Source organism: Phoca vitulina, unplaced genomic scaffold, assembly GCF_004348235.1.
Source record: "Phoca vitulina isolate PV1807 unplaced genomic scaffold, GSC_HSeal_1.0 scaffold64, whole genome shotgun sequence".
Classification (NCBI taxonomy): domain Eukaryota; kingdom Metazoa; phylum Chordata; class Mammalia; order Carnivora; family Phocidae; genus Phoca; species Phoca vitulina.
In genome coordinates this window covers 7,752,923-7,773,390 of record NW_022589767.1, presented here as the reverse complement: position 1 = coordinate 7,773,390, position 20,468 = coordinate 7,752,923, and the positions used below count along the sequence as shown (strand labels likewise).

The 20,468-nt window shown below is 37.0% G+C and overlaps 1 protein-coding gene across 1 annotated transcript in view; it reads right to left on the bottom strand.

Annotated features, from left to right (window-relative positions):
* The window catches only part of AEBP2 (AE binding protein 2), a 69,162-nt gene that overhangs the window by 20,469 nt on the left and 28,225 nt on the right, over positions 1-20,468 (bottom strand). The window contains exon 3 of the mRNA XM_032391703.1: positions 16,878-16,985. Coding sequence (XP_032247594.1) covers positions 16,878-16,985 — 108 coding nt within the window. The remainder of the gene's footprint in view (positions 1-16,877; positions 16,986-20,468) is intronic.

Here is a 20,468-nt window from a genome sequence, read left to right as displayed (position 1 = left end):
AAAAATCTACATGTTTCCAGGCTCTTTCTTTCAATCCAGGCACCTTTACCATTTTAAACTTTTAAAAACACAATACAACTCTGTTGGTAGAGATCGTACCTTTATTTAGAAAGTCCCTCTAAATCTACCCAACTTTTAAAAAGCCCATCTTCCTCTGAGGATATCCTGACACTTTCCTGCTTATCTAGATACTTATGCCAATTCATCCTTTCTCCATGCATTCTGAAGGCAACAATATACTTTTAAGAATATATGCATATATATATATATATATATATATATATATATATATCCAGAAGCACCTTACAAATCCTATTTCTAAATATATCTGAAGAACTAAACTACTTAGAGATTCTGATAAAACTGATGCTGGCTGAAATATTTCACAGCAAGCTCCTTATACAGTGCCATTCATAATTATTCTATTTATTTTGATAGACAAGAGACATTTTATGGGCTCTAATGGTACTCAGCATTACTAATAAAAATCTTTGCCCATTTTAAGGTGCACACTAAGAGGCAGAGGAATGAGTCAAGGTTTTAGTTCAAATATTTACCTATTCTATGTACTATGTAAGATGCTAAAAGTAGGGGCTTCTGGGTGGCTCAGATGGTTAAGCATCTGCTTTCGGCTGGGGTCATGATCCCAGGGTCCTGGGATGGAGCCCCACATCGGGCTCCTGGCTCAGCGGGGTGCCTGCTTCTGCCTCTGCCCCTGCTCGTGCTCTCTATCTCAAATGAATAAAATCTTAAAAAAAAAAAAAAAAAAAGCTAAAAGTCTAAGAATGAATACTTAAGTTCCCACCCTTAAAGTGCTGACATGTGGTCAGCAGACATACGAAATGACAACTTCAACTACATTCAGGGGTAAGGGACAGAAAGGAACAATCACCCCTATCCAGTGTTTTATTTTTATTTTTATTTATTTTTTATTTATTTGAGAGAGAGAGAGTGAGAGAGAGTGCACGAGAGGGGGCAGGGTCAGAGGGAGAAGCAGACTCCCCACCAAGCAGGGAGCCCAACGCGGGACTCGATCCCAGCACTCCAGGATCATGACCTGAGCCGAAGGCAGTCGCTCAACCAACTGAGCCCCCCAGGCGCCCCTATCCAGTGTTTTAAAATTAGTATTTCATTTAATTCTTACAATGACCCTATCCATAGTGTCCTCAGAGAGCCTGCATCAACAATGCTCAGCCACAGATGCTGACAATGAGAAGTTTAGCAACTAATGGTTACTGAATTCTCAGAATTTAAAAATTTACTATGTATATTTTGAGTGCCAAGAAATAATGCTTTAAAAATTTCCATCTCCTATAGGGGCGCCTGGGTGGCTCGGTCGTTAAGCATCTGCCTTCAGCTCGGGTCATGATCCCAGGGTCCTGGGATCGAGCCCCACATCGGGCTCCCTGCTCAGCGGGAAGCCTGCTTCTCTCTCTCCCACTCCCCCTGCTTGTGTTCCTGCTCTCGCTATGTCTCTGTCAAATAAATAAATAAAATCTTTAAAAAAAAAAAAAAAATTTCCATCTCCTATAGATTACCAATAGAACACTGTCTACTACAAAATCCACTAGGCAAATGTTGCTACTTAAAACTTTAAGAATACTCTAACCAAGAAACAAAACTTTAATTTTATTTAAATTAATTATTAATTGAGGTAAATTCATAGAACATACCATTTTAAAGTGTACAATTCAGTGGTCTTTAGTGCATTCACAATGTTGTATAACCATCAGCTAGCTCCACATCCTTGCCAACACTTGTTATTTTCAGTTTATTTTATTAAAATCACTCTAGTATGAGGTAGTAACTCACTGTGGTTTTTATTTGTATTTCCTTAATAACCATTTAATTAAAAAAAAAAAAGTAATGTCTTTTTACTGTAACAGTAAGACCAGCCCTTCCACTTTAATTTTCAATTGAATACCTGATACTCAATTTCACTACTGAAAAACTTTTAAGTATATGTGAACAGCTTGGTATGTGAATCTACCTCTCCAATTGCAAATTTTGTGATATCTAAATAAAGATGAAATGTTTAGCATCTGAACTGAGAATGCTTAAGTAGAATTACCCTAATGGGTTAATTTTACACTGTCCAATACATTTTAGGCATTGCACACATATAGTTAGTGAGCACTTGAAATGTGGCTATTCCAAATTGTAAAGAATTTTAAGTATAAAATATACACTGAGGGTACCTGGGTGGCTTGTAGGTTAAGCGTCTGCCTTGGGCTCAGGTCATGACCCCTGGGTCCTGGGATCAACTCCCTGCTCTGCGGGGAGTCTGCTTCTCCCTCTCCCTTTGCCCCTCCCCCTCGCTTGTGCCTGCTCGCTCTTTCAAAATAAATAAATAAAATCTTAAAAAAAAAAAAAAAAATACACACTGAATTTTGAAGATTTAGTACCCAAAAAAGCAAAAAATTTCATTAACTTTGTATACCGCTAAGATGTTGAAATAATAAAATGGGTTAAGTCAAAGATACTGCTTAAATTATTTTCATCTATTTCAATTATTTTAATGAAGCACTGGAAAATCTGAAATGATATATTTGGTTCACACATATTTCTATTATACAGTACTGCCACAGAATAAAGCCATACAGTATTTATTTCTCTTACTTTTTAATTTTAGAAGATATCATCCCTGTATTTCCTAACACCTAGTTAAAAACATACATTGTCCTTTGTGGTCCTTGTGTCATGTGATTTAAGGAATACAATAAAATAAGACCATCTTTGCCCTGGAATTCCCAGTTTAATACTAGTTATTCAAACAAATTTGTTGAAAAACTCTGTATTTCAAATTTTAGAATAGCTACCTGACTACAATTAAGGAAGAGATGACAGTTCAGATCCAAGCCCTCAGGTTTAAATTCAGAAGGACTTTGTGATATAACTCCACCCAGGAATATCCTTAAATGTAAGAGTCCCAGTAGGCTAGCAGATTCATTTTGTCCCAGAATCCTTCAATACTTCAACGAACAGGCCCTGATAGCATCTAGAACTGAGTAAATATCACAAATGTATTTTAATCAGCAACGCTTCAATGTTCTGGAAATTAATAATGAGAATTCTAAAAGAAAACAGTTTTGATTTTAACCATTCATCCATCAAGAATCATAAATAAATCTAAACAAGAAAACACAAAAGTACAATGAGAATTTAGAATGAGAAGTACTTTAAAAAAAAAAGAAATAACAGAATTACACACATTTCAGTTAAATACAAATTCTTTTACCCTAGAAGAGAAAATAATTTTAAGCATCATCTAATGAATATTCCATTCATTAGGTATATATCACAGAGAACAAGGTGAGACATTTGAGCTATTGCCTCAAATGGCCTTTCATTCCTCTCAACATGAGCATCTCATGGTGCTGAGTGTGATTTTAATGTTCAAATAGTCATGTTTTCACCAACACATAAAATGACCCCTGAATTTAAGCCACCACTCTGATGTTCTGATTTCAATAATCAGGGAAAAATCTGGTGTTGGACACCCAATGTTTTAAATGATCTATCTCCCAAATCCACTGAAATACTCACGTTGGCTACTGTTGTGGTCAAGTAGCTGTTCTAAAATGTGAAACATGGAATCGCTGGTTTTGTTTTTTTTTCCAAATGTGTTTGAATGTAGTAATAATGAGACTATCTTTGCTAGTACTGTCTTATTCATATATTACGAGAAGTGCTATGAAAATCTAGGAGGGGCTACTGAAACACAGAGCAGAAAACATCAGTTTCACAGAAGATAGGGTAGTATTTATTAGCAGGTGATCTAAAGAAAAATAAAAATTCCAGATAGAAATGTTGGTTTCTTAGTTGTGACAAATGTACCAAAGTACTCTGAGGTAACACCCAGGGAAACAAAGTAAGTGAAGGTATATGGATACTCTCTGTACTATCTTTTCTTTGCAACTTACTTTCCTGTAAATCTAAAATTTTTCCAAAATAAAAAGCTTTTAAAAATTCCAAGCAGGGGTGTTTGGGTGGCTCAGTAGGTTAAGCATCTGACTTCGGCTCAGGTCATGATCTTAGGGTCCTGGAATGGAGCCCTGCACTGGGCTCCCTGCTCAGCAGGGAGACTGTTTGTCCCTCTGCCCCACCCCACCCCCCCACTCGTGCTCATGCTCTCTCTCTCTCAAATAAATAAATAAAAGTTTAGGGAAAAAAAAAAATTCCAGGCAGAAAGCACAGCCTATACAAAGCCATAATGATGGGGCACCTGGGTGACTCAGTCGTTAAGCCTCTGCCTTCGGCTCAGGTCATGATCCCAGGGTCCTGGGATCGAGCCCTACATCGGGCTCCCTGCTCTGCGGGAAGCCTGCTTCTCCCTCTCCCACTTCCCCTGCTTGTGTTCCCTCTCTCGCTGTGTCTCTTTCTGTCAAATAAATAAAATCTTTAAAAAGAAAAATTTCTTTAAAAAAAGAAAAAACACAATGAGCGTGATCCACTTGAGACCTACAAGTAGTATATAGTATAGCTAGATCATTATAGTAAGGGAATGAATGAGTTAAGCAGGTAAATAACACATATGAAGACCCCATTATGCATCATGCTAGGAAATAGGGATTTTAATTTGGAGAGAGTGAGGAGTTACCATCTATTTAAAACTGAGTGACTAGGGGTGCCTGGGTGGCTCAGTCAGTTAAGCATCTGCCTTTCACTCAAGTCATGATCTCAAGGTCCTGGGATTGAGCCCCATAGCAGACTCTCTGCTTCTCCCTCTCCCTCTGCCCCTTTCCCCACTCTTGTGCACTGGGCTCTCTCTAATAAATAAATAAAATCTTAAAAAAGAAAAAAAAAACCTGAGTGACTAATAGAATCACAGAAGATAACTGGGGATAAAAGAGTAGGGAGAGGGGTGCCTGGGTGGCTCAGTCATTAAGCGTCTGCCTTCAGCTTGGGTCATGATCCCAGGGTCCTGGGACAGAGCCCCGCGTCGGGCTTCCTGCTCCGTGGGAAGCCTGCTTCTCCCCCTCCCACTCCCCCTGCTTGTGTTCCCTCTCTCGCTGTCTCTCTGTCAAATAAATAAATAAAATCTTTAAAAAAAAAAAAAGAGTAGGGAGAGTAGTAGTAGTCATATTCAAAATATACTGAGGCTCAAATTGACAGGATTTGCTAATGCATTTATGGGAGTACAGGAGAAGTTCTTTAAGAGAGGAATCAAGAATGACACAGGGCTCTTAAAGCCAGAGCCCTTGATGATCTTACTATTTACTGAGTCTAGAGCAGAACCATGTCTGAAATGAAAAAATACTTTGACATCCAAGCCAAATATTCCATTCTGGAATCCAAGAGGGAATATTGTTAGGGCTAGAGATAAACATCTGAGAGTAATCAGTATATAAATAATATTTAATAGTATTTAAAACCAAAGGACACCTAGGGTAGGAACTTTAAGAAAAGAGAGCACGCTCCAACATTTAGAAGTCTGGTAGAGCAGAAGCCAGCAAAGGTGACTAGACAGAGCAGCCAATGAGTTTGGAAAGAGGGGTGGGAAGGATGAAGAACAGGCAAGTGCGGCATCAAGGAGGCCTAGAAAAGAAAGTTTACATCAATAAAAACAAGATCCCAAATGCAACATGCACACAGTATACACAGCATAACTCTTTGTCCTTCTATTTTTTTCTCCCTTTTCAAGGACCACTGAACTGGTAGTTGCATTTACCATAGCAATGCTATTTAGTACAAGGTACCCCATAAGAGAAATACCTTGTAGAACAGTGGTTCTTAAGCCTAGGTGCACATCCAAGTCATCCAATTTTTTTCATTACAGCAAAATGCCTGGCCGCATGCCCCAGATTCTAATTTAATTGGTCACAGATGCAACTCAAGCACAGGATTTGGACACCCAGTGGCAGCACAGTTCACACAGTAAAGGAAAAACTACTTGATTCTTACCAGCTTTCTAAATAATGAGATCACGATCATCCTCCAATGGTGACCAATTAAGTTTTTCTTTTGGAGGAAGAAAGGGAATCATTTTTTGTCTTTTAGAATCATGGGGATCACTGCAGTTATTATTCTTTATAGTCAAATATTACCACGTTTGGTCAGCGGGAGCATCCTAAACACTGGCTGCCAAGGCTAGGGAACATGAGAGCTTCAAATACAGACAGACATACAAAATGTCAAAGACAAATTAAAGAAAGATAGCAGCACAGGGTATTTAAAGCTTCGTGTTACTACAGAGAATGTCTGTTGAAAATCCAAAAGATTTGGGATGCCTGGGTGGCTCAATTGGTTAAGCGTCTGCCTTCGGCTCAGTCATGATCCCAGGGTCCTGGGATCAAGTCCCACATCAGGCTCCTTGCTCAACAGGGAGCCTGCTTCTCCCTCTGCCTGCCGCTCCCCCTGCTTGTGCACTAGCAAGCTCTCTGACAATAAAATCTTAAAAAAAAAAATCAAAAGATTCTTACCAAAAAAAAGCTATATATATGAGGTGATGGATGTGTTAATCAGATGGAGAAAATCCTTTCATCACAACTGTATATACATATCAAATCATCATGATGTATAATTTAAATATCTTACAATTTCATTTGTCAGTTATACCTCAAAAAGCTGGGGGCCCCCCTCAGGCACTATAATACATACATACATACATAAAATTATCAGCATCAACTACTACTACAAAACAGGTCATAAAGGAATAAGAGAAGGAAATTATTTCATCATCCATCACAGTGATGATGCAATAACAGTATCTATCATTCACTATACAACAAGTTACCAGAATTAACCTGTATGCAGAACTATAAGGATATCATAGTTTAAGTCTGATTTGATAAAATTTCTTTTTTCTTTATCAACAATTTAGGCTAGGATCTTGATTCCAAAACACCTAAAAAGATAGGCTATTTAATGTACCAACCTTGAAAAAAAGTCTGAGTTTTTCAAGCACTACTCCAACACAACGAGAAGTCATTCAAATATGTCAATATTATGAACGTAATCAATCATGCTGAGCTATAGAAGACTAGTTGCTGAGGAAAAGTTACAATAAATAAATTAACCCAAGACAAGTAAATAACTGTACTATGTTCAAAGTAAACAAATACTGGCAGAGGGGAGAAATGTGTGTGCAAAGTAAAAGTACATTGGGCGCCTGGGTGGCTCAGTTGGTTGAGCGACTGCCTTCGGCTCAGGTCATGATCCTGGAGTCCCTGGATCGAGTCCCACATCGGGTTCCCTGCTCAGCAGGGAGTCTGCTTCTCCCTCTGACCCTCCCCCCTCTCATGTGCTCTCTCTCTCATTCTCTCTCTCTCTCAAATAAATAAAATCTTTAAAAAAAAAAACAAAGTAAAAGTACATATTAATAAGCTTATCTAATAAAAAGTACACCTATGTAATTTCTAACATACACAAATCTACCAAGACAAACCACTGCCTCATTAGCAATAAAGTAAGGAAATCAAAACCATCACTAAACATACTGCATATAACTACTTTTTATTTTCCTCAGTTAAGTAATATATGTATTTCTAAGCATGGTAGGGTTAAAGCCACTTAGCTGTCATAAAGCTTAACACCAGATAACTAACAAGAATCAAAATTAAAATTGAAAAGGGAAAAAAAAAAAAAAGGCCAAGAACAGTTTAAAATATTCCCATACCCTACTACTGTAAACACATGTCATTTTTTTCTTTTAAAGATTTTAAGTAATCTCCACACCCAATGTGGAGCTCCAACTTACAACCCCAAAAGATCAAGAGTGCTACCCCCTCTACTGACTGAGCCAGCCAGGCATCCCAAAACATGTAATGTTTTCCAAACCCTTAATAATTAAAATGTTTCACTACATTTAACAAACCCTAAATGTATACATTATGCAGATGTATATATACATGATAAAGTGAACATAGGGTGGGGAAATCTTATCTAGGAATAATCTTTGCACTTTAATTATCAAAGATAAATATTACAAAAACCCTTGGCAAAGCAGCTATATTTACATTTTAGGAGTATGTTGATTTTACAAAACTAAAATTCATAATGAGCTAACATCAATTATTTTCATAGGATACATATGAAAGCCAATTCCATCAAGTGATCTAGGTAACATCATCTATAATGGAACAAATTGTCATCAGGTACCCCTTAAAGTGATACAGTGAGAATTTTGTTCTATTTTCTCCAAAATTGCATTAACCAAATCTGATCATTACAAAAACACCAAACAAGCCCAAAATGGGGAGTATATAAAATTAAAGGTTTCTACTCTTCAAAACTATCAGTGACATAAAAGATTTAAAAAAAGGTTGAGGAAACTTTGAAGGAGTCATGAAAACTAAATGCGATCCTTGATCCCCAACTGGATTCTAAGCAGAGGAAAATAAAACTACTACAAAGGATATTATTGGGACTTAGTGCAACTTCAATACTAATAGCATCAATGTTAAATTTCTGGGTCTTGATAATTATGCTGAAGTTATGTAAATGAATATCCTTGTTCTTAGGAAATGCACACACTGAAGTATTTAGGGATTCTGTTCCTCTCAACTGTTCTCCCAAAAAAAGTGTGTGTGTGTGTGTGTGTGTGTGTGTGTGTGTGTGTGTAGGTAGGTAGGTAGGGAAGGAGAAAGAGGGAGAGACTGGGGTAGGAAGGCAGACAGATGGAGAGACAAATGATGGATGGATATGAGCAAATGTAGCAAAATGACAACTGGTAAATCGGGGTTAGGGTATATGGCATTTTATACATTAATGTGTGACAGAGAAAATATATGAGAGTTTTCCATCTTCTCTGGAAGCTGAAATTATTTCAAAATTCAGTTTAAAATTCTGCCTTTCAAAAAAAACACCATTAAAAAAGTCAAGAAAAACAATGTCAAAATGGGGGAAATTAACTCCTATCACAGCAGGGAAATGATGTTTTTCCTACTTAATAAAGATGAGTAGGTTAACAAGATTTCCATTCTAAAAATAACAAAATTGGGGCGCCTGAGTGGCTCAGTCGGTTAGCATCTGACTTGATTTTGGCTCACGTCATGATCCCAGGGTCATGAGATCAAGCCCCACATCAAACTCCATGCTCAGTATGGAGCTTGGGATTCTCTCTCTCTCCCTCTGCTCGTACTAAATAAATAAATAAATAAATAAATAAATAAATAAATAAAATCTTTTAAAAATAAAAATACAAAAACAATACAGGAAAAAGAGTAATGCAAATATATAAAAATATATTTACATTGTGTTTACACTGCATATATCTACATATATATATGTAGAAATATATGGTAATATCACTACACAGAAACTTCTTGATGGCAGAACACACAAAAGCTTATGAGAAATGACAAGCCAGACCAAGTATCTATTACATGCAGGAAATATGTACATTTAATATTAAGGTTTATATAAATCAGGAAGAAAAACTCCAAAAGAAGGGCAAAGCAACCAAATAATCAATTTAGAGAAAAAAATACCAATAGCCAGAACATGTAAAGATACTCAAATCTTGCTAGTAATCAAAAAAATGTGCTTGGTAAATTGGCAAAGATAAAATAATGCCAATTATTAATGTCAATAATTAATGCCAAGCTTCAGGAAGACTGGAGAAACAGCACTATATTATATACACTGCTAGTTGGACTATAAATCGGTATGGTTTTCTGGAAGGGGATTTAATAATACCTATCAAAAGCAAGCCTATACATCAACTCTTTGAACTAGTGAAATAGCTTCTAGGAATTTATATTAGCTCCCAAAAGCAGTTTATAAAATATGTTCATTGATTACATTGTTCTTTATATTGAGGATAAGTGGACCAAAAAAGATCCATCAAGAAAGGACTAATTAGGGATGCCTGGGTGGCTCAGTGGGTTAAGCATCTGCCTTCAGCTCGGGTCATAATCTCAGGGTCCTGGGATCGAGTCCTGCATCGGGTTCCCTGCAGCAGAGAGCCGGCTTCTCCCTCCCCCCTCTGCCTGCCACTGCCCCTGCTCATGTGCACTCACTCTCTCTTTCTCTGACAAATAAATAAATCTTAAAAAAAAAAAAAAAAAAAAAGACTAATTAAGAGCACCTGGGTGGCTCAGTCGGTTAAGCCTCCTACTCTTTAATTTCTGCTCAGGGTCATGAGATCAAGTCCCGTGTTGGGCACCACGGTCAGTGGGGAATCTGCTTGAAATTCTCTCTCCCTCTCCCCTACCTCTTTCAAATAAATCAATCTTTAAAAAAAAAAAAAGGACTGGGCGCCTGGGTGGCTCAGTTGGTTAAGCAACTGCCTTCGGCTCAGGTCATGATCCTGGAGTCCCTGGATCGAGTCCCGCATCGGGCTCCCTGCTCGGCAGGGAGTCCACTTCTCCCTCTGACCCTCCCCACTCTCATTCTCTCTCTCTCAAAAAATAAAAAATAAAAAAATCTAAAAAAAAAAAAATAAAAAAAAAAAAGGACTGATTTAAATATGATAAACTATCTCACAGGAATAGCATACAACCAGGGGTGCCTGGGTGGCTATGTTGGTTAAGCGTCTGACTTCAGCTCAGATCATGATCCCAGGGTCCTGGGATCGAGCCCCGCATTGGGATCCCTGCTCAGCGTGGGGGGGGGGCTGCTTCTCCCTCTCCACCTGCCCCTCCCCACCACTCATGCTCTCTCTCAAATAAATAAAACCTTAAAAAAAAAAAAATAATATACAACCATTAAAAAGTAATATTCATTGATGTGAAACAATGCCCAATATAGAACTGATGACATAAGTTACATGTAGGTGCAAAATGATTCAATTTATTTCTTTATTTCATACATAGGTTAAGAAATCCAGTATGTACTACAGAATAAACAATGGTTTTCTATAGATGTTATAGTACCACTATCTTCTTGAAGGTTTTTAGTATCCAATCTTTAAAATAGTAGCTGGTATTACATTTATAACATATTTATTTCCATGTGACAAAGTGCAAGAGCAAGACTCTACTAGGAATTAAGAAAAAACTTTGTTGGCTGTGAAATTTCAAAGTCTGTCATAATCAGGCAACATTAGGTGCTATACTTAGCCCTTCCTTTCCCTATTCTCCATCCCTTTTCTTTATTCAGACTTCATCCTGAAGAATTAACAACTTTAAATATTTTCAGTAAAGACAGTGCACATTTTAAAAAATTCATCATCAAGATGATTTTATCAATTATCCACACCAAAGCACCACTACAGAGCAGCCACGTTGATATTTTTTTAAGGTATGAATAAAACTGAACTCTTAGGTGAATGCTTGAAGCATACTGTAAATATAATGAAAAAGGCCCCAAAATACAATGCAAACTCCGTAGGATAATCAAATTCCAGAATAAGATATAGTAAGAAATAATAACAGTAATCGAAACACAGTACACAATACATATATTGCACAGGGGCTATTCTGCATTATAAATTATTGAGAGGCACCAGAGCGTGAGTGGTTAAGGACTAAGACCCTGAATTAATACTGCCTCTGAAGTCCTCAATCTACCACCAACTAGCCATGACCGTAGAAAATATTTAATCTTGGGGCGCCTAGGTGGCTCAGTTGGTTAAGCCACTGCCTTTGGCTCAGGTCATGATATCGAGCCCCACAGTGAGCCTCTCTGTTCAGCAGGGAGCCTGCTTCTCCCTCTCCCTCTCCCTCTCCCTGCAGCTCTGACTACAAGTGCTCTCTCTCTCCCAGTCAAATAAATAAAATCTTTAAAAAGAAAAAAATATTTAATCTCTTCTTACCTCAGTCTCCTCATATCTAAAATGAGAGCAACAGTAATTACTTCAAAGACTATTGTAAGAATTAAATTAGTTAAAATAGGTAATGCAATAAAATATATGGGTAATATGCAAGGCACAAAATAGCATTATTAAAGCCTCTGCTAATCATGATTATTTCTGACCCCTACATTTCCCTTATTCATTATACAACAAATACTGTAACAGTAAATATGAAAAACTTTTTGAAGTCAATTGCTTATACATTTAATTTCTAGATAGTCCAAGCTCACCAATCTACAGAAATAGTTCTAAAAATATTTCAAATTGCCACAATAAAGTATCACATACATATATGAAACATGCTACTCACGGGGCACCTGAGTAGCTCAGTAGGTTAGGTGTCCGACAATTGATTTCGGCTCTGGTCGTATCTCAGGATTATGGGATGGAGCCCTGCAGAGTGCTCCACGCTCAGCGGGGAGTCTGCCTGAGATTCTCTCTCTCCCTTCTCCTCTGCCCCCCCCCCCACACGCTCTTGCTCTCTCTCAAATAAATAAGTAAATCTTAAAAAAATAATAAGAAAGAAATGCTACTCCCTAAATAGTCCACTCATTCTTTTATGCTTCCTTTTCTTTCTCTCAAAAGCTATTAATTCTGTAAGTAAATAGTGGTGATGGTTGCAGAACACTATGAATACACTAAAAAACTACCGAATTGTACATTTGGTAAACCTTATAGTATGCAAATTATATTTAAATATTAGCCTCAAATGATTTCCCTACAACCATTAAGACAAAACTCTTAGATTTTCTATAATACCCTCTTTTTTTTTTTAAGATTTTATTTGAAAGAGAGAGAAAGAGAGAGAGAGAGAAAGTACAAGCAGGGGGAGGGGCAGGGGGAGAGGGAGAAGCAGGCTCCCCGCCGAGCAGGGAGCCCGATGCGGGGCTCGATCCCAGGACCCTGGGATCATGACCTGAGCCAAAGGCAGACACTTAACCAACTGAGCCATCCAGGCGCCCCAACCCTCCTCATCTTCATATACTAAGGGTAGGCAAAAATTTCTTAAACAGAATACAAAAAGCACTATTTAAGAAAAAAAAAAAAGTTGGTAAATTAGGTTTCACTGAAATTAAAAACTATTCTTCAAAAGATCCCATTAGGAAACCAAAGACAGGAGTGCCTGGCTGGCTCAGTTGGTGGAGCACATGACTCTCGATCTCCGGGTTGTGAGTTTGAGCCCCACACCGGGTGTAGAGATTACTTAAAAAAAAATAAACAAAATAGGAAACCAGACAGATTGGGAGAAGGTATTTGCAATACATATAGATGACAAAGAAATTGTATCCAAAATATATTAAAAATATATATAATAAAAGACAAGCCAGGGACACCTGGGTGGCTCAGTTGTTAAGCGTCTGCCTTCAGCTCGGATCATGATCCCGGGGTCCTGGGATCGAGCCCCACACTGGGCTACCTGGTCCACGGGAAGCCTGCTTCTCCCTCTCCCACTCCCCGTTTGTGTTCCCTCTCTCGCTGTGTCTCTGTCAAATGAATAAATAAAATCTTAAAAAAAAAATAAAATTAAAATAAATGCTCATGTTATTTTAAAAAAAAAAAAAGGAGAGAGAGACAAGCCATAAATAGGCACTTCCCCAAAACAGGAAATTCAAATAGCCATAAGCACATGAAAATGTGCTCAACCTCACTTCTCATCAGGGAAGTACAATTAAAGCCAAAATGAGATACCACTACAAATCTACCAGAATGGCTAAAATTAAAAGACTGATAATACCAAGATATAGAGCAACTAAAACTCTAATTCACTGCTGGTGTGAATGTAAAATGATACAACCAATTTGGATAAGAGTTGTAGTTTCCAAAGCTAAAAATGCCCTATTCTATGACTTGGTAATTCCACTCATAGGTAAACAGCCAAGAGAAATTAGGTTAAATAAAATGCTACAGCCAGAACTAAGCCAGGATGACTGAAATCATAATAGAGCCGGGGGAGATTAGAGGACAGAAGAATAGACTAGAAAGGGAATTAAGAAATTCCGTTTTACTGAGAATATTTTTCATCAGGGTGGTGGTGGCACAGGTGCATACATCACAGGTGCATACACACATATGAAACAATCAAACTGTTGAACACTTAAGTATACTTTAGACACTTCATTGTACATTATAACTAAAATATTTTTTCAAAAAAAAGAGAATCCCTCAAACATCACCACCTCATGACCTTCTCTCTATAGTTGACGCCCACTTACTTTCTACTACTCCTTCCCAGTCCTTATTATAGTATTTTTAATTGATCCCTAATCCCTGTTTCCAGAGAACCTTTCACAGGTCACTATTAAAGCATTTAAAACATTTCATTACTTACATCTATTTAGAACTGTATACATCTGAAGAAATGTTAAGTTCCCTGAAGAGCTGAGGCCTGGCTTTCTTATTCACCTTGCTTCCAAGGTGCCTAGCACACTGCCATGTATTGGAGATACCAATAAATGTTTTCTGCACTTGATCTTAGCCAAAAGGCCGAGAAGCAATCAATAAATGTTTTCTGGATTTAAATGATGCCTATGGGGATGCCTGGGTGGCTCAGCTGGTTAAGCGTCAGCCTTCAGCTCAGGTCATGATCCCAGAGTCCTGGGATGGAGCCCCACATCGGGCTCCCTGCTCAGCGGGAAGCCTGCTTCTCCCTCTTCTTCTGCCTGCCGCTCCCCCTGCTTGTGCTCACTCATTCTCTGACAAATAAATAAAATCTTTTTTAAAAAAATCAATCAATAAATAAATTAAATGATGCCTATGACTTACAGAACAATGCCTCACTAAATCATTCCCCTTAACTTTTGTCTTTTAAAGACAATTTGTTTCCCCCTCTCCAATGGCAATCTTCTACCATTTCTAAAAAGAGGATTTGGGCATAAATAAATAAATAAATAAATAAATAGAGGATTTGGGAGAAAAAATGCATCTGACAGGCTTTGAAATGGATCTGCACATCATAATCAACCAGCAGGATTGCTGCTCTAAATAAAAATTTATGGAAATACACAAAATGAGAAAGTACATGATTCTTCTACTTTAACAACAATAAGCTCCTACATTTATTGGATACATACTATACAGCTCTATGAGGTAACTATTCTTACCAGCTACACCTTAAATGGGAAGTTTAAAAACTGTCCCAGATCATACACTTCCAGTACCTACCAGGGCCAGGATCACAAGAAAGACTAGGGTGTTAAAGTTATATAAGACCCACATGCCAAGAGAAAGCTCAATGAGACCATTTATTTAAAAAAGAATAAAGAGGGGTGCCTAGCTGGCTCAGCCAGTAGAGCATGCAAATCTTGATCTCAGAGTCATGAGTTCAAGGCCCACACTGGGCACAGAGCTTACTTAATATAAATTAATTAATTAATATTTTTTAAAATAAAAAATAAAGAAAATTTGTAAGAAAAAGAAACCCAAATAGTTAAACATATGAAAAGATCCCCAAATTTCCTCATAATGAAAGAAAAGCAAACTCAAACTACATTAGGATGCAATTTCTCATCTATTAGACTGGCAAAAACCCAAAAGTTTGACAACACCTTCTTAGCAGGGCTATTGAGAAGGCAGATGCTCTAATAATGATGATGAGGACACAACTCCTAGGGTGGGCAATTTGGCAATATTTATCAAAATCACCAATACTTACATAACCTTTGATCCACCCTCTCATATCACTTTTAGGAATTTTTCCTACATATATAATTATACATGTACAAAATGACATTATGGTCAAAGATTTATCACTGCAGCACTATTTAAAATAGCCAAAGACTAGAAATAACCCAAGTGTTTATACAAGTTTGGTTAAATAAACTGAAAGAACATTCTCTATGAACAAATATAGAAAGATCTCTAGCATAAAGTAAGTTAAAAGAACAAGGTACACATACATGCAACAAAGATATTAACAGTGGGCGAAACTTGGTATAGGGTATAAGGGAGCTCTGTAATCTTTATATTACTGTAAATCTAAAACTGCTTTAAAATAAAAAGCTCAGGAGCACCTGGTGGCTCAGTCAGATAAGCATCTGTCATGATCCTGGGGCCCTGGGATTGGGCCCTGGGATTGAGCCCTGCGTCCGGCTCCCTGCTCAACGGGGAAGTCTGCTTCTCCCTCTCCCTCTGTCCCTCCCTGCCAATCATGCGCTCTCTCTCTCTCAAATAAATAAAATCTTTAGAATAAAACAAAATGAAAAGCTCATTTAAAAAAATAAGGTATAGACAGTATACAGTTCACTGGATTACATGTAAGAAAGGAGAATGAAACTACATATTTACCTGCTTACACTTTCATAAAGAAATACTAGAAGAATTCACTGGAAACTAGTAACAGTGACACATATTTCACGAAGAAGGAACAAGAAAACAGGGGGCAATATTTCTCAATATAAGCTATTATTTTTTTTTTAACTTGTTAAAGATTGTCTTTCCAAAAAAAAAACGGAGTAATTTTTAAAAAGCAGCTCCACAAGAATTATCTCCTTCTCTAATGAAACCCAAGGAAAGTTTCTGGCACAGTATTTACATACCAGCAGATTATGAGTTTAACAACTATTAAACTTCTCTAAACACAAACTTTTAACCTCTATGGTATATGCTTTCCATAATTAAAAACCAAAATATTTTGTTCAATTTTTAATGAAGATAAATAGAAAAATGGTTTTTATAAACACTTGCTCTTCATACAATTTCTCAGAATACACCTATTAGACGCAGTAATTTACAACAAAGCTCAGTAATATGATCTCAAAACTGAGTGAAAACAATCAAACCCCTTAATGTTGTACAATTTCACTTTTTTGTATAATAATCAGTGTTGTTTGCTAATAAAAAGACTGAAACCTATGGCAGTGAAAAAACAAAGAGCACGAAGTATTAAAAGCCACCAATTTTAAAGACATGTATTCAAATTGGTCTGCTCATTAGCTATTTTGAAGACCCTAAACTCACTTTTTTTCTGTTCTCCAAATTTTAAGAATTGGATTATCTTTATCTCCACCTATTTTTTAAATTCCATGTATCCACAGGAATGTCTAAACAAGTGCTTCTTTTAAACATTTTAAGAAGGGCAAAAGTATGCCCATTAAGAAATACACCAACTAAAAGTTAAAACAACTCACATATGCTTACTTACCTTGAAAGGTTTGTCTCCACTGTGTGTCAGCATATGCCTCTGTAACCAACTCTGACTGGTTGACGGAGTGTTATATACTTTGCAACCTTTCCATAAGCAAACAAATACCTGTTAAAAGAAGAGCCGTAATTTTCATCACTCATTTCAACAGTTTTATTCCTTGTAAATTCAAATGAACACGTTCCAAGTCTTTAATTGACAAAAAGAGCCATTAATGTATGAATCAGTCAAAATGCTTAAACTTTTGAACTTCCAGTATGAGAGGCATGGTTTTAACCTTTTCCCCTTAAGGCTGCTGTCCAATTCCTTAAATGGGGACTGACAAACCAATCCCAAAGTGTCACTGAGAATGAAATATACAAAATATTAACAATATATCCCTAAGGAACCAGGACTATACACCATTATTTTTATATTTACTACATGAGGGAACAGGCATGTATTAATCATAAATATCAGGAAAATATAAGGGTATAAAGAAACAATAAAAATAAATCAAAATAATCAAATATTAATTTTTAAAGATGAACTTAAAAAGATTAGTAAAGCAATTAAATTTTTCTGCTCTTGATTCCTTATTCTCACATGCATACTAATACTCAATTTTACAGTGTTCATTAAAAATTATTTCTAATTATCTTGATTATGAAGCAAAATTTAATACAAAATGTTAAATTAATACAGTTGCAAAAGCAATGGGCATAAACTGTTCTATCATCATGATAGATCCACATTCCTGGATTCACGTAATTGAGTATAACTGGGCTTGGAAAGTATTAATCTAACAACTAACAATCTAATCTTTATCATCTTCCTACTAATGAGAGATCAGTTTTCTAACATTATATTTCCATCAAACTGAACACTGAAAACTGTCCCCCAACATCAGTAAAAGTATGAATCCACTGTAATCATAACCTTCAAAGAATCATTTATAGGCTCTGCTCTCTTCTAAGGTAAGAGCAATTATAAATAGAGCGACACTTTGAAGACTTTACTATATGTAGAACAGAATAAACTTACAGAACTGAAGAAACAATCATTAAACAGTTTAAAATAAACTTTTTTTAAAGCCTAGAAAAATCAACAGTCTAAAATAACTGAATTTTGGGGCGCCTGGGTGGCTCAGTTGGTTGGGCGACTGCCTTCGGCTCAGGTCATGATCCTGGAGTCCCTGGATCGAGTCCCGCATCAGGCTCCCTGCTCGGCAGGGAGTCTGCTTCTCCCTCTGACCCTCCCCCCTCTCATGTGCTCTCTCTCTCTCTCTCTCTCATTCTCTCTGTCTCAAATAAATAAATAAAATCTTTAAAATAAATAAATAAATAAATAAAATAAAATAAAATAAAATAACTGAATTTTTACCGAAAACCAAAACCATTTTATATCAGATAGGTCTAACAAGGCAATACTGCTTTTGCTGTTTGACACAACTGTTTAGATACATATCCTGACTCCTGTACAGATTGGCTAATTTCTTTTAGTTACTTTTAGTTAAAGAGATATAGAAATCATTACCTTTCCTCCTTCATACTTCAAATCCCTGACCCTAGTGTAGGTTTATAAAATGATTCCTGAAGTTCCCAGTAATTAAAAGCTACTTTTTAAATAAATGTGAAAAAAAGAAAAAAGTTCTTAAAACTACATGTATTATCTTGTGGAAATTAATTCAATAATGTTTAATAATCACATGCAGATGATCAGTGCTATCTATCAATTTCCTGACTCAAGACTACTAGATTCTAAGTCTTGAATATTCAATTCAAGTAATAAACAGGACTCAGAGGTTTAAAATTCTCTCACAAGTCATACCACATAAAGAAAAATGCCTTAAAGCAAGTAACTGGAAACAAAATTAATGTCATTTATGTAATGATTTTTATAACAGTGAAGAATTCTGCTGTCTTAACTCTTAAGTAAGCTCTGTGCTGAGTAACTTTCAAACAATAAAGGTAAATACTCAAACACTGCCCCTACCTAACATTAGCCAACCACTGCATTTGAGAGCAACAACAATCTGACTTCTCATTTTTTTCCCTGGTAATAAACATGAATATGGAGACAATGGCAGACTGTAATTCCACTCGATAATAGCCTTCACTCTGAGTAGGTATGGGCTAGACTCTAGATGGAATAATGTCTAGTAACATTATTAGAGAAACACCTTCAGGTTCAAAGAAAAACCATAACCTTCAACCTAACACATTTTATAGGAAATGAAGTAAGTGTAAAAAGAGACCAAAGTTAACTATGTTTAGCTATAATGGGGTGAAATATTTGGAAAATAATTCCCGAAGATGGGGGGTAGGGGAAGAGGAAGCACTAAAGTTGCACAAAGACAAAAGAGGCACCACAACACCACACCAAGAATCCATAAAAACCACAAAACTGTTTAAAAGCTGAATTTTTTCCCTAATCTATGTTAGGAAGACACTTTGATTAAAAAAAGTTCAAAATCTGACAAAAGGGTCTTTCTTCTAACGTGAGTTTTTAGATGCACAGTATCTGAAAAATGTTTTCATACCCAATTTTTAGAAACTTTCTCACTGTAAAAATTAACCCTGAAAACCAAACACCATAGGAATCCAATCCAAATGTGAAAGGAATTATTCAAAAATAAAATCTGTCATGGTTCCTCTATACCATCTTAAAACAAATTAAGATCTAGCTGTATTAATTAGAATGCTGAGGCACAGAGGTGCATAGTGTAGTCTCTCATGATAGGCAGACATATAAGGTTTATTATTAGATGTAATAGAAACAGGGGCGCCTGGGTGGCTCAGTCAGTTAAGTGTCCGACTCTTGATTTTGGCTCAGGTCATGATCTCAGGGTACGCTCAGCATGGAGTCTGCTTGAGAGATTCTCTCTCTCTCTCTCCCTCTGCTCCTCCCCCTGCTTGTGCTCTCTCCCTTTAATATATAAATAAAATCTTTAAAAAAAAAGAAAAGTAATAGAAATAGCACAAAAGTAAATGACCTGAATTCTATCCAGAGCTTTCACACTTTGCAGCAATGCTGGAAGAATACTTATCTAAACCTCTATTTCCTTTTTCATCAAACACTGTGAGCACACATTTGCTAACTCCAAAATATGATGAAAATGCAAGATTATATATTATATGCTCTCTCAGAAGGACTACTTAACAGAAAAATTGGGTTTATAATAGAGACTGGCAGTCCTTTCTCAAAATAACTGCCACCAAATTTTTCTGCCAGACTGTCTTAAGAAAAAATAAAAGAGGGCGCCTGGGTGGCTCAGTTGGATAAGTGACTGCCTTCAGCTCAGGTCATGATCCTGGACTCCCGGGATCGAGTCCCACATCGGGCTCCCTGCTCAGCAGGGAGTCTGCTTCTCCCTCTGACCCTACCCCCTCTCGTGTTCTCTCTCATTCTCTCGCTCTCGCTCTCAAATAAATAAATAAAATCTTAAAAAAAAAAGTGGGGGGCGCCTGGGTGGCTCGGTCGTTAAGCGTCTGCCTTTGGCTCAGGTCATGATCCCGGAGTCCTGGGATCGAGCCCCACGTCGGGCTCACTGCTTGGTGGGGGGCCTGCTTCTCTCCCTCTCCCACTCCCCCTGCTTGTGTTCCCTCTCTC